The sequence below is a fragment of the Notolepis coatsorum genome, assembly GCF_963971535.1.
Source record: "Notolepis coatsorum genome assembly, chromosome: 15".
Classification (NCBI taxonomy): domain Eukaryota; kingdom Metazoa; phylum Chordata; class Actinopteri; order Aulopiformes; family Paralepididae; genus Notolepis; species Notolepis coatsorum.
In genome coordinates, this window is record NC_140179.1 from 7,982,687 (window position 1) to 7,997,712 (window position 15,026).

Consider the following 15,026-nt stretch of genomic DNA (forward strand, 5'->3'; position numbering starts at 1 on the left):
GACTCGAATCTAAATTAATATCAAATATGAAATATGAAATATGAAAAAAAAAAATAAAAAAAATTAATATAGTTTACATTCTTTTTCATCTGTGCATCTGTGTTATATATATATATATATTTTTTTTTAAATGTCTCCCTCTTCTCCTTCTCACTCCCTCTAACACACTGTCAGACTGTGCTCACTGCAGCTAGTATAGGAGAGAGGCAGTGGGTAGGTCTCTTTCTCCAGGCTTCCAGAATTATAGAGTCCAAATCCGATCCTAGCCAATCAGATTCGAGCTGACTGCCACACCCTAAAAGTTTAAAACGGAGCTGGGAGGAAAACACTCAGCATATTTTCCCCCCTGGAGGCGGGGCACTCAGAAGTTCACGTTTCCACCTGACTACCTAACGTGACATCCCATTAGTAGTATAAAACTGTCTGGCGTCACTCAGTCTAGTAGTCTACTACAAACATGTCTGAACATCATCCCCTTGCGGAATTGATTGAAAATGTTATTAACAGAGCGGGCACGTTCGAATCCTCTATTAGTGTATCTAACATTTAGCACTTTAATAGCAACTTATTTTCGCCGGTGGGACATTTACTGAGGACCAGCAGAGCACACCACTGTGGATATTATGATTTAACAAATCTATCTGGCAAGAGGAGGACCACATTATTGACCAGGTAAGCACTGAGCAGCCTGACTGACTAACTAACGTTATCAGGCAAGCTTGTATACCCTTTCATGACTGCAATGCAAGCCAGGGGCTGGAATACGCAGTCACTTATTCCTCCGTAGTAGCCAGGTTAATGTGCACCATCAAGCACTGCTTAAAAGCTAGCGGTGGGTCCAAAATATATCGGATATAAATGTCAAAGGTACCCAGCGTTCCATTAGGGTTTCACACACAGATGCGGCGGGGTTTGAAAGCTCGGCGTTGCTAATAAACATTTTAAATCATTTTTATAAACGAGTAAAATTGAGGCTGAAATGCTGCTTCCGCATTTTACAGTAGGAGCGCTCTGATGGCTGGGCGCGCCGCGCAACAGACACGTGAATGAATGAATGAATGAAAACTTTATTTAACAGATTGCAGAATGGGTACAATACAGTACGGCTCAATACACACAATTGTTAAAGGGATTTAGACCAGAGAAATACGTTTGTCTTGTCACGTTTGTCTAATAGACAGTCATATTCTGTTATGGTTTGTAACCGACCCCAATCGCACAACACAAGACAGGTATGATGGTTTGCCAAGAAACAGATATTTATTTAGAACAGGGAAAAAGGGGCACTGTCCCTTTAAGGGAGAAAACACAAAACACTGGAATAACACAAGAGGGGAAGGTAAAGTGCCTTTAAGAGGCGGGCAGGAAAAGGGAACACCTTGGGAAAGTAAGGGAACGCCTAAGGGAAGGTTAAGGGAACGCCTTGGGACAGAGGAACTAGAGACTAGGTAAACCAGGGACAAGGAGAACTAGGGAGAGAGGACTAGGGACTAGGAGAGCTAGGGATAGAGGACTAGGGACTAGGAGAACTAGGGATAGAGGACTAGGGACTAGGAGAACTAGGGATAGAGGACTAGGGACTAGGAGAACTAGGGATGGAGGACTAGGGACTAGGAGAACTAGGGATAGAGGACTAGGGACTAGGAGAACTAGGGATAGAGGACTAGGGACTAGGAGAACTAGGGATAGAGGACTAGGGACTAGGAGAACTAGGGATAGAGGACTAGGGACTAGGAACTAGGTGGAACTAGAAGGGGAGAACTTGGGACCAGGAACTAGGTGGAACTAGAAGGGGAGAACTAGAGACAGAGGGGACTGAGGCCCGCGGAGGCGGGCTGGGGAACAGGGAGGAACTGGGGAGGACTGGTGGAAATCATCTGGGCCGCTCTGCAGGACAGAGGAGATAGTTAATGCACAAAGGGAAAAAACAGAGCAGGTGCAGAACAGTCCAAATAACAAAGTGAACAAAGTAATAAAATCTTCGTGTGACAAACACACAGGGGGAGATGTAAAGTCCAAAAATACTATTCTAAGTGAGAACCAAAAACAGAGGCAATACGCTGGGGAACAGCAGCGGGAACGGGGGCAAGGGCACTACGCTGAGTGAGTGACATCACAATCAAAACTCACCCAGGCGTATGCGTAAAGGTACAGGGACAGCAACGGGAACGGGGGCAAGGGCACTACGCTGAGTGAGTGACATCACAATCAAAACTCACCCAGGCGTATGCGTAAAGGTACAGGGACAGCAACGGGGCGAGGGCATCGCCACCGGGTGGCTGGCTGTCCGAGCCGAAGAACAGAGCGCTGGAACAAACGGCGGTGGCGAGGATGTCGTCCACCGGGTAGCCGCTGACGGAGCCGAGGAACAGAGTGCGCGCCACACCTTGGTGTGCGCGTCGGAACAGTGGCGGTGGCGAGGATGTCGTCCACCGGGTAGCCGCTGTCGGAGCCGAGGAACAGAGTGCGCGCCACACCTTGGTGTGCGCGTCGGAACAGAGAGACGCCTCGGGGTGCGTCTGCGAGGAGGAGTGTGCCAAGCACGAAGGTCTGGAAGATGCGCGTCGGCGCGCTGAGGTCTGGAGAGCGTGCCAAGCTCGAAGGTCTGGAAGATGCGCGTCTTGTGCGCTGGTACGGAGGAGCGTGCCAAGCTCGAAGGTCTGGAAGATGCGCGTCAGTGCGCTGGTACGGAGGAGCGTGCCAAGCTCGAAGGTCTGGAAGATGCGCGTTGCGCGCTGGTCTGGAGAGCGTGCCAAGCTCGAGCGTCCTTGGAAGATGCGCGTTGCGCGCTGAGGACTGGAGAGCGTGCCAAGCTCGAGGGTCTGGAAGATGCGCGTTGCGCGCTGGTCTGGAGAGCGTGCCAAGCTCGAGCGTCCTTGGAAGATGCGCGTTGCGCGCTGAGGACTGGAGAGCGTCTGCGCTGGTCTGGATGTGCGTCAGGACGAACAGCTGCGCGGGGGTCTGTAGTGGAACGCTGGGGTGCCTCCCGTGGAAGTACAGGGAGCGCAGACCAGTCTCCCCCACAGGCAACGGCGACAGCTGGCGAAGGCTGGAGCAAACATCTCGACGCCGGAGAATGGAACAGAATAGGCAGACAGAGGATCTCCCGAAAGAGTCTAGATGTTTAGAGAATATGACTCGGCAAGTATACAACACGACCCCACGCCAAAACGAGGGGAAGCGCCCTGGTATTTAAAGCCCACAGGGGGACTAATTAGCCTGCCACCACAGGTGCGAGAGATAATAGAATATCAAACAGGTGTGGCCACTAAGGGTAAGGAACGAGAGGGTGGGGGCTAGAGAGAGTGAGTAGGGAATTCCTAACAGTAGGCTTAAAGAAGACAGAGAATAGGGAATTCCTAACAGTAGGCTTAAAGAAGACAGAGAAAGGTAGTGAGCAGCGGGCAAAACCTCACATATTCTCTCCCGGCCATATGTATATTTCTCTCCCACCCACCACCCCCTCCTAATGTACAGTCCCCTCCCCATCATATGTATATACTCTGTCAGGATCTATGGGTAACAGTACTGTATATTTGATGTCATGATGTCTTGTATGTCATAAATGTCACTATGAATTGAAAATGGGGGACCCTGATGTAAACAAGACAAACGTCTTTCTCTGGTCTGCATCCCCTTATACAATTGTGTGTATTGAGCCGTACTGTATTGTACCCATTCTGCAATCTGTTAAGAAAGTTTGACTGGCCGCCGAGCCATACTGTAGTTTACATGGTGACTGCTTGACTTAAAAAAAAAAATATTAATAAAAATATTTAATAATTTTTTTTTAATAATTTTTTTTGGCTTCCCCTGTTATTTTACCCATGCGGCGCCACTGCTGTCCATCGATGACAGATCCAGGGGATCCTCCGCGCCTGAGGAGCAGAGGAAACAGGGAAGATATGAGGATAAATGGGGAGTGGGCTCTGCTTGCATCATCTACATCCTCTCCATTCATCTAGGGGGGGAAATTACTGTTGAAATGTGATTCAATTCAAATTATTCAATTACGGATAAAGGAAACCCTTTAGAGCAAGGTATGAATTTTTCGTTGCTAGTAAGAGTCTGTAACCGCTTGAGTTTAAAAATAAATTTTATGGCATTTAAGGAATTTCTAGGGCAATTAAGATGCATAGGAAGCAAGACAAGATACACTATACGACTAAGGTACCCATGTACATGTCAAAATACTTCCCAACGGTCAGTGTATACCACGACCACAACACCAGAGGAAGCTCAACAAATCATGTTAAACCCAGATTCGGCTCAAACAAGGGACTAAACACGTTTCGCAATTATGCCACATCAATGTGGAACGCCCTACCCACAGCTGTAAAGGAATGTGAATCCCTACCCACATTCAAAACCGCTCTTAAAGAGCACCTACGGGAGGCTGCAATTCGAAACTGGCCACCGTAAATGTCCAAACCCCCCCACCCCCACCCCCTCCCAATAGTCAGTCTCCTCCCCACTGTATGTATATATTCTCTCCCCACCGTATGTATATTTCTCTCCCACCCACCCACCCCCTCCTAATGTAGTCTCCTCCCCACTGTATGTATATATTCTCTCCCCACCGTATGTATATTTCTCTCCCACCCACCCACCCCCTCCAAATGTACAGTCTACTCCCCACCGTATGTATATATTCCCTCCCCACTGTATATTTCTCTCCCACCCACCCACCCCCTCCTAATGTAGTCTCCTCCCCATCATATGTATATACTCTCTGTCAGGATCTATGGGTAACAGTACTGCATATTTGCATATTGTATATGTCACAAATGTAACAGTACTATATACCTGTATGTCATGTATGTCCCTATGCCAAAAATGTCATGTCATATATGTTGTGTATGTCATAAATGTCACTATGAATTGAAAATGGGGGACCCTGATGTAAACAAGATAAACGTCTTTCTTTGGTGTGCATCCCCTTAACAATTGTGTGTATTGAGCCGTACTGTATTGTACCCATTCTGCAATCTGTTAAATAAAGTTTTCATTCATTCAAACAGAGTAACTTACTGACGACGTAACTCAGATATAAAACAGCAATCGACCATTTCCTCAAGTCTGCCATTCCTTCCTGCAGTGTAATAGAAAATGAAAATCAGGCATGTGACATAAATGGGAGCTGGATTTGAATCTGAAGCACAAGTACAGTACAACGAAAAGAAGTTTGGCATCCAACCAGAGTGCAAATGTAACAGTAAAGTGCAATAGTAATATACAATGTACAGGTGATTAAACTGGGTATAACGTATATAAATGAGTACTACTGAGTAACAGAGCTATGTACAGTATGTACAGAGTTGTAGTATTAATATGTAGAGTGATACAGGTAGGACCGGACTGGGGAAATCATTCAGGCCGGGAAATATAGTGCAAAATATAGCCCCAGTCAGGCCACTTTTTAAGTGGGGGGTCTGGGGGTCCCAGGCAATGTTTGAAATTGTACCCTTTAAATGCCAGTGTTTGTGATGGCATCATTATTATTGGATTATTACAGGCTAGCATAATGTCAATGATTAGCAACAACACTGATTTCGGTGGATTTTTTGTTTTTTGTAATGTCAAATTGAAAAGAATACTCACTCTTACCATTAGGGAACTAAGTTGTCCTCTTCAAAAACGCCATAAAAATATGATATGCTTTTTCTTTCATAAATCTTTTATTCAACTTCAGCCCTTTAAATGCCAGTGGGATTTCTTTTGTCAAATCAGTTGTGCAATAGTCAATTTTGGTGAGTTGTTTCTATATAATTCACTTATGACATTTAGGTAACATTAATGAACAACTACAGTATGTAAGTAGTAAACCTATTTTTTTTTTTTTATTCCATTTTAGAATTGTTGAATATATATAGAACACACGTTTTTGGGATTCAAACTTCATCAGGGTTCTTCGAACGGACGTTCGAACCTTCGTTTTTAATTAAAAAAGTTAAATAAAAAAAGAAAAAAATTATAAATATTTTTTTTTCTTTTTTATACCCTCAAACTAAAAATAAAGTGATTCAAACTTTGTCAGGGTTTTTCGAACGGACGTTCGACCCTTCGTTTTTAATTAAACATTTTAAATTAAAAAAAGTATTCAATTTTTTTTTTTTTTTTTTCTTTTTTTTTTTATTATTGCAAAACAAAACTTATTAAAAGTCAGTACTCAACACACAATGTATAATGAAACTTTCAGTAAAGGTGGTTAAAATATATGCAAGTACAGAAACAGGATAAAACAAAAATAGTCAATAATAACATTTTAACCGTATACAGTGTATATCCAGCGAAGTTACAATTATATAAATGTTAGTATATAATATACCCCTAATACCTATTTTCTAAAACCCTACACACATATGCTCCAGCTCAAACCCCCCCCTCCCGGACCCCCTCTTGGATAGTACCTCCATTATCCCTCACTCCTAACCAGACACCACCATTATAGGCTAGCTTTTATTCTCTCCACCACTTCTAACCACATTGACATTTTGGATTCATTGAGCCCCAGAATTCTTGCTGTAGATATTTCTTGATATATCACATCGAGATATGTAAGAAACCACACTTTCCGGCACATTTTTTCCGGTTGAAACCAACGTGATGCGATCAGTTTTTTAGCTACTGTGATACCCGATAAAACCAATCTTTTTAGTTGTGGATTCACTGCAAACTCAAAAACATCATTCAATAGCAATACCGCGGGGTGTACAGGTATATTCCAAAATACGAGTATTGATAATTGTTGGGACACATCTTTCCAGAATGCCTTAACTGGTGGGCAGTCCCAATACATGTGCATAAATGTTCCTTCGTCCCCATTTGTACATTGGGAGCATTTGGAGTCTTGTATAAGCCCCATTTTGCACAGCCTTATAGGAGTCAAGTATGTCCTGTGAATATAGTTCAGATTGATTTGTTGATGATCCGGGTTCCTTGATGTAAGTCGGACATTTGCCCAGGCTCCTTGCCAATCAAAGTCATTTTCCAGGTCTGGTATATCCCTCCTCCAGACATTGTCTAGTTGAAGGGTTTCATACGAGGACGTTAGTAATTGATAATAAAAACCTGATACAAAACCTCCCAATGTATCTCTTTCATAGAAAAATTTGTGGTATCTGTGGTGTTCAATTGGTATGTGTAATGGAACACCGTGAGATCTCATACAAAGTCGTAACTGTATGTAAAAAAGCCATGTGGACTCGGTGAGGTTAAACTTTATGCATATTTCGACATAACTACAGAGGCCCTTGTTATTAAAAATATCCCCTAATGAGTGTATGCCTCTTTCTTCCCATATAGGGAATCTTATAGGTCGTTTTCCCATTAAGAGAGCATTGTTATTGAATATGGGAGTGTGATTATGCCATACTTGAGGGTTAGGAAATTTCCTTTGTGTTTCCCGCCATGTCCTGATTGCATGGGTTATTATTGGGCCAAATTCTCGCTCACAATGCTTGATTGAAAGTTTAGTGTATGCTATGTCTTTCAATCTCTGTGGGGCTACTATGTTTTCTTCTAATTTTCTCCAAGATACCAAAGCCTCGGGGTCAAACCATATCTTCTTCAATGGTCTTAATGTGAAGGCATTAAAATATTGTAAAAAATCTGGGACTGCCATGCCACCGTCTGCTTTATTTCTCTGTGCGGTGGATCTTTTTATGCGAGGTGGTTTGTTATTCCAAATAAATTTGTATGTGGAGGTTTGTAATCTTTTCCAGTAGCCCTCTGGAGGAGGTAACGGAAGCATTGAGCTGAAGAAATTGATTCTTGGTAATACATCCATCTTAACTATTGATACCCTTGCCTGTACTGAGTTTTTAAGTTTTGCCCACCTGTCCAGGTCGTCCTTGATTTTGTTCTGTATTTTTGTGTAATTGTGCTTCACCGTTTGTCTTATGGTGGGAAATATTTCCACACCCAAGCATCTGAAATGTTTGACCATGGGTATCGCACCTGGGAGGGTTGTCTCTTTTTTTGCACTGGTGTTAAGAGGAAGAAAAGCCGACTTAGGCCAATTTATTTTAAATCCCGATAAATCACCAAAGTTCTCTATCAACTTGAGTATAAGCGGCAATGTGTTGTTGGGGTTTTGCATGAACAATATTACGTCGTCCGCATATAAACTAATTTTATGATGTGTGCCCTTGATTACTATTGGTTCTATGTGTTGGGATTGTCTTATAAATTGTGCTAAAGGTTCTAATGATAGATCGAATAGTCCGGGACTAAGAGGGCAACCTTGTCTGGCTGAGCGTGATACCGGAAAGATATCGGAGATGAATGTGCCTGTTGTAATCCTGGCCGATGGGTCCTTGTATAGTACTTTAATCATATCAATGAAACCTTTTCCTAACCCCATCCTTTCCAATACTGCCCATAGAAACGACCATTCCAACCTGTCAAATGCTTTCATAGCATCCAGGGATAGTATCGCCTTAGGTGTGATGTCCTCTTTGTCTGTATCTAGTACGTGCAGTATTCGCCTTATGTTATCATTGATCAGGCGACCTTTTATGAAGCCTGTTTGGTCCGGATGAACTAAAGACGTCATATGCTTTTGCAATCTGATGGCTAATATCTTAGAGTACAGTTTGACATCGGTTCCGAGGAGGCTTAAAGGACGGTAACTACCGCACTCAGTGGGGTCTTTGTCTTTTTTGTGAAGAACTGAAATGAGTGCGGTATTTTGGTGTTCAATGAAGCTTCCCTCTTTGACTGAGTATAAGATCATATTTAGTAATAAGGGTCCAAATATGTCCCAGCAAGAAATGTACATTTCTGATGGGATACCGTCAATTCCCGGAGCTTTGCCGTTTTTCATTCCGGATATGGCCTTCTTGAGTTCTTCTAATGTGATCGGTACTTCTAACTGTTTAGCGTCTTCATCCGTAAGTTTAGGGAGAGTAATTTGATTAAGATATGTGTCTAATTTGTCTTGATCAAAGGTCGTTTCTGAGTTATATAAATCGGAGTAGAATTCTTTGAATGTATCGTTTATTATTTTGGGTTCTGTTACTAGAGCTTGTTGTTTTCTAATGGCAGTTATATCTGCAAATTTTGCATTAATTCTTAGTCGCATGGCTAATAGGTGACTAGGTTTAGAACCTTGGAAGTACTGCTGTTGTCTAGTGCTGCGTATTTGCAATTCCGATTTTTGTCAAGCTCCGGGAGGGTCATCAAAGAGAAGTCGCCTATTCTCAGTCCTTGCCCCACAATGGTGGAATGAACTACCCACCCCAGTTAGGACAGCCGAATCACGTCCAATCTTTCGCCGTCGACTAAAGACGCACTTCTTCAACCATTATCTGAATTAAAAAAAAAAAAAAAAAAAAAAAAAAAAATATCTAACCCTAACTAACCGTACTGTCATGCACTTGTCCTAATAAACTAACCTACACTGTAGCACTCAACACTTTGATGAACATTGTTGCTCAGCTGATAGAGTTGTGCCCTTCCTGATGGCTTGTCGTACAGAACTTGTAAGTCGCTTTGGATAAAAGCGTCAGCTAAATGACTAAATGTAAATGTTGTCTGTACATTGCTTTGATCTCTGTCTTTAGAATGTTAACTTGGTTATCTAGTCTAGTAGAGTTGTTGTATTTTAAAGAATTAAAAAGCGTTGAGTAAAGCGTTTCCATTTCAGACAGTTTTGTGTTTTGATTTTTGCGCAATATGGAGGTAAATCTATCCGAGAAATCCTTGATCATATTCTTTACCGACATCCATAATATTCTGGGATCTTGCACCGAGTTAGCATTATCTTGTAGGAATACTGTGAGAGCTTCTTTAATTTGTGTAATGAATTCCTTGTTGTTAAGCAGCATCGAATTAAAACGCCATCTTGGGGCCCGGGTAGATAGTGTACCAAATGTTGCTTTCAGGATTAAGTAGCAGTGATCTGATAGCGCATTGGGTGTCATTTCCACTTCATATTTATCAAATATTCTCGGGGATGCAAAGACGTAATCAATTCTGGATAGTGTGTTGTGTCTCGCCGAACGACAGGAGTACTTGCGGGTCATGGGGTTAAGTGAACGCCATAAATCAGTTACTCCTGTTGATTTCGACCAATCTTTTAATGCTTTAGATGAATTCTTTTGTTCGCTGGAGAAGGAAAGGTAAGTTTTGTCCATCCTTGGGTTCCAAATGGCATTAAAATCCGCACCTATTATATATGAGTACTCGGGATGGTTTAACATTTCTCCTGTTAGTGAAGTGAAGAAACCCACTTCGTACAAATTCGGGGCATATACCGCTGCCAATGCAATTTTCCTGTTATTGTGTATAATCCTAGCTATAGTTATGCGCCCCTCAGCATCCGACCATACCCCTTTCAATTCGATATTTAATTTGCGTCTGACGACTATGGCTACCCCTCTAGTTCTCGTAGCAAAAGAAGAGTGACTAATATTATGGTATATGTTATCCGCTAACGTATTTATGTCTCCCTCTAAAATGTGCGTTTCGCTTAATAGAGCCACGTCCACATGTTCTTTTTTCATCAGTGTAAGCACGCTTTTGCGCTTGTGTTGTTTGTTTATCCCACCGGTGTTCCATACCATTATATTCAAACTAGCCATAGTCTATGCATGTTTTCGTGTAGTTTTTGGTAATGTTTCTGGAGTATGAAGCTACAATAGATGCACATCCAATTAATGAGGTCCCGTTGAGAGCTGAGCTTAAAAACATATATATATACAAATAAAAATCCCCTATTTTCCCCTCACCCAGAAAGTCGAACATGCCTGTGTTCCAAGAACACATCCTCCGCGATTGACTTTCTCCCATGGTCCACCGGATTGCCCAAACTGAGCATTGTAATCCTAATTTTCCTATGCTCATTGCCATAGGATCTAACATTTCCATTCTATTGCAATAGAATGTCGCTTTTGGTCTTGCACCTTCCCTTACTGTAATGAAGTATTGTGATAAATAACCTAAAGATAAAAATAAAAAATAAAATAAAAAAAAGAGAATAAATCTTTATCGACATATTCCTTTGAACCCTCCACCAACGTGTGGGGGGAAAAAAAAGGAAAAGATTGTAGAGCAATATTGACACCTTAATGTGAAGAACATTGGAAAAGAATAATGTAAGTTAAAATATATTTAGAAAATATAGAGTAATATTGACACCTTAATGTGAAGAACATTGGAAAAGAACAATGTAAGTTAAAATATATTTAAAAAATATAGAGTAATGAGAAGAAAAAATTTAATAAAATAAAAATCAATGGAAAGATATAGATAAGAAATAAGAGATAAATAATTATCAACGTGGAGAAGCCACTAGAACCGATTTAACTGATTAGATAAGATAGAAAAGCAGCGCCTTTTAGCGCTTCAATGTGCCTTTAATGGAGTGATTACTTAAATTGTTAGAATAACCTTGCTGTGCTCATACGTTTATGTGTGGTTAATTTTTTATATTCTAGAAGGTTGTAGAATATACTAGTGCCTAGACTATTTTACATTCCAGAATGATCTAAGAGACCCAGGGCATTTGAGCGATAAACCCAGAATATTCCAGATAGATCTTTTTGCATTGATATTTATTTGTCCCCTCAGAGACCAGAGACTGAAATTATAATGTATTATGAATCGTATTATACACAGTACACTTTGTTATAGACGACTTGCATATCGTTTGCTACTTTGATGAACACAACAATGTCATTCCAACACTGGTGGAATGACCTCATTGATGAACACAATAAAGTCATTCCAACACTGGTATATATTTAGAGAGAGGCTTAACTGATTCCGGCATTTTCGTCATGCTTTGGGTTATTTGCTACATTTTGATTCAGGAAATCCTCAGCTTCAAAAGGTGTATATGGACCTGACCTGCGGCCGTTATTGCCCAAGAATGATAACAGCGCCGGATATGCTAGCCTTGGCTTGTAGCCGGCTTTGTACAGCTTTTGCATCACATCTTTGTATGGTTGACGTCGGATGATGGCCTCTCTGCTCAAATCTTCGTAGATAAATATTGGTTTATCACCATACTTCAGCTTCCCACGTTGGTTGCGAGCATATTTGATGATGTCATCCCTTGTTGTAGTTTTCCGCAGAGTGACAATGATGACTCTCGGCCCGTTGATACTTTGCCCCTGGGAACCGATTCTGTAAACTTGTTCCACTTCTGGCACTTTGTTTGGATCGGTGTTTTCCAAAATCGTTGATAACTCTTTTGGAAAGTTGATGTCTTCGCAGTTCACTGCTTCATCAAGCCCCACAATGCGGATGTTATTCCGCCTGTGGTAACGTTGGGTTTCTAGTTGCCTCTCCATCGCTTCGTTTTTAAGCAATTTTATTTCCCTCCGATATTCCTCTTTAGCTCTTTCCATCGCTTCTCCCATCTCTGTCAAGCCACCTTCGTTCGCTTTGACTGCTTTTGTGTTTTCTGTCACCGAAATCTCCACTGTCGTGATTCGCACGGACTGCAAAGCGACCGCTCTCATAACCTCTTCGAATTTAGTATCGATGTGTTCAACGTGTGCTTTGGAAGCGACCATCTGTTCTTCTACGTGTGCTTTGAAAGCGACCATCTGTTCTTTTATCAGGATAGTCAGAGAGTTGAAGTCGGGCTGTGCAACTGAACTGCTTGTGTCAGTTGATGTTATTGGAGCAGTGAGGGATCCGATGGATGTTTTTGCTATTATCTTCTCAAAATCGCCTGCTTTTTCCTTCACGGTACTTTTTTCTGATGTTCCTGTTATGTTGTCATCTATTGTCTCCATCTCGGGGCCAGTTGTCCTTGGTCCCTGTGTATTCTCCTCTATATTCCCCGCGTCGGGGCTTGTCCCCAACGGATCTGCCACAGCGTCGCCTGTCATTTTCCTTGAGCGTGTTTCAATCGGCGCCGTTAGAATTGCTGTGTCTTGTTTCCTTCCACCCTTTCTCTTATCCTTATCCATGTTGTCTTTTTGATATAGTTAGTAAAGGGTCTTATCAATACATACGATGTGGTCTAATCTCTTTTGGTATTGTCCAAATAAGGTTTTTAAACGAAATTAACGATAACGGGAGCGGAGCTGTAACCAATTGCGTGCGCTACATATTGCAGCTAAACCGGAAGTCCTCAAATTATTTTTTTATAAATTTTTTTTCTTTTCTTTTTTATATCCTCAAACTAAATCCTCAATTTGAATAAAGTGATTAATCTGATTAAATGAGTCTTTTTTTTTTAAATCTCTTTTATTAAATCAACTTTGCAGCCCCCTGCCAACTGTCAAATGATGTCATTCAAGTAGAACAGCTAGCTAGCCATTGTGGACACTCACCTTTCCACAGCAAAACGGTAGGCAAGGCACCTTGGTTGGGAAATGCAGGCTTCAATCTATGTTGTTTAGTCTATCTGTTCAGTACTGTTCAGTACTGTTCAAAGATGCACAATGAGATCTTCTGAGAGAATTGTTGTATATATACACAAATGTTGTAGAATTTTTATTATGACATCATACTGTGACGTCACAAGTGTTCTAGAATGTTTGATTATGACATCATACTGTGACATCACAAATGTTCTAGAATGTCCTATTATGACATCATACTGTGACATCACAACAGAACATGTTTGAGTTTCATTTTTTTTATTTATTTTTTAACCTTTATTTAACCAGGAATACGACCTGGTAAGACCGGACAAAATTTGTCTCTTTAGCTGTATAGAGGTTGCTAACTGAGAAACATCATTCAACAACAATACAGAAGGCTGTACAGCAGGCTCGCCACGAATGCGGAGACGCTGGGCTCGCCTGTTCGAGCCCAGCGCTCCACATTCAGTTTAGCTGGTCGTTCATACTAATACACATTGGCCGTATTAGGGGGTGGGAAACTGATGGGTGGGGATCGGGCGTTGTGGACAGTGACTCCTACAGGTCGGTTGGTGCGTCTGCGCAGTAGAATCAGGAACTGTCGGGTTGAATTGGATGATACGAAATTGGGATGGGAGAAAATATAGAAAATGGGAGAAAAGGTGGACCAAAAAAAAAATCCATTTGATAGAGATTTCCACCATATATATTTAGAGCAGATTTAGAGGGATTGATCTTCTGGCCCCAACCTTGGAATGGATGAGCAAACAACTCAACCCAATGAGGAACAAGATACCAACTCATCTTTTAACCAAGAATATTTTATTAACAACCAAGACGGACAGATTTAGCGCTTTCCACCAACACGAGGGGCGTTGACCTTCATGGGCTTTTGGGGCTTGGCTTTTGGTGCAGCCTTGGTGGGGGCCTTAGTGCTTGTGGCAGAGGGCTTCTTGGTCGCCTGCTTGGCCTTCTTGGCCTCCTTGGCAGCCCGGATGGCTTGCTCCCGCTGGGCCTTGCGGACCTCTGGCTTCTGGTTCCTCTTGGCCATGATCTCAGCCAGGGAGGCCCCAGTGATGGCCCTCTGGAACTTCACTGCACGACGCGTGCGCTTCTTTGTCACCTCTTCTGACTGGCCCTTCTTGTGTTTGCGCCTGTACAGAACAGTCCAGTTGATCTGCCTAGGGTTCCTCTTGGCGAGGAACGCAGACTCACACTTGGCATTCAAGAACTGGAACACCTTCCCGTCTATCCTGGCGTAGCGGCGGCCATGGCCGGGGTAGATCTTATAGCCGCTGAAACTGCACAACTCGACCTTCATGATGGCTGCGAGAGAGAGCACCGAACCGGAAAGGCAAAGCTAATTAGGTTGGAAAGATATAGGGGAAGCTTCCCTATGATGGCCTTATATATAAAAACAAACATGTGGGATTTCCTCCATACGTACAGAGAGGTCCATCCTACCATTTGGTAAAGCACACAATGGTGAGTAAGCCCTTTGGCACTAGTGATGAAGCGCAGAGAAGCATGATACACACTGTCTAGCTTTTTTAGCATTGAAGAGGCAGCATGCATATATATTATGTCACCATAGTCAATTACAGACAGGAATGTGGCTTGAACAAGTTTCTTTCTGGCCTCAAAAGAAAAGCAGTTTGTTGCGAAAGAAAAAAACAAGTTTTAGTTTAAGTTTCTTTGTGA

At 42.2% G+C, this 15,026-nt stretch overlaps 1 protein-coding gene across 1 annotated transcript; it reads right to left on the reverse strand.

Moving 5' to 3' along the window:
- Positions 1 to 14,125: 14,125 nt before the first annotated feature.
- On the reverse strand, positions 14,126 to 14,683 carry LOC311242233 (large ribosomal subunit protein eL24-like). Its single transcript, XM_084331197.1, has one exon. It carries the CDS (start codon positions 14,644 to 14,646, stop codon positions 14,173 to 14,175), a length of 474 nt encoding a protein of 157 aa, XP_084187323.1. The 5' UTR covers positions 14,647 to 14,683; the 3' UTR covers positions 14,126 to 14,172.
- Positions 14,684 to 15,026: the final 343 nt, after the last annotated feature.

Excerpts from the sequence above, each read along its gene's own strand:
- LOC311242233 (XM_084331197.1), bottom strand. The coding sequence starts at position 14,646 with ATGAAGGTCGAGTTGTGCAGTTTCAGCGGCTATAAGATCTACCCCGGC.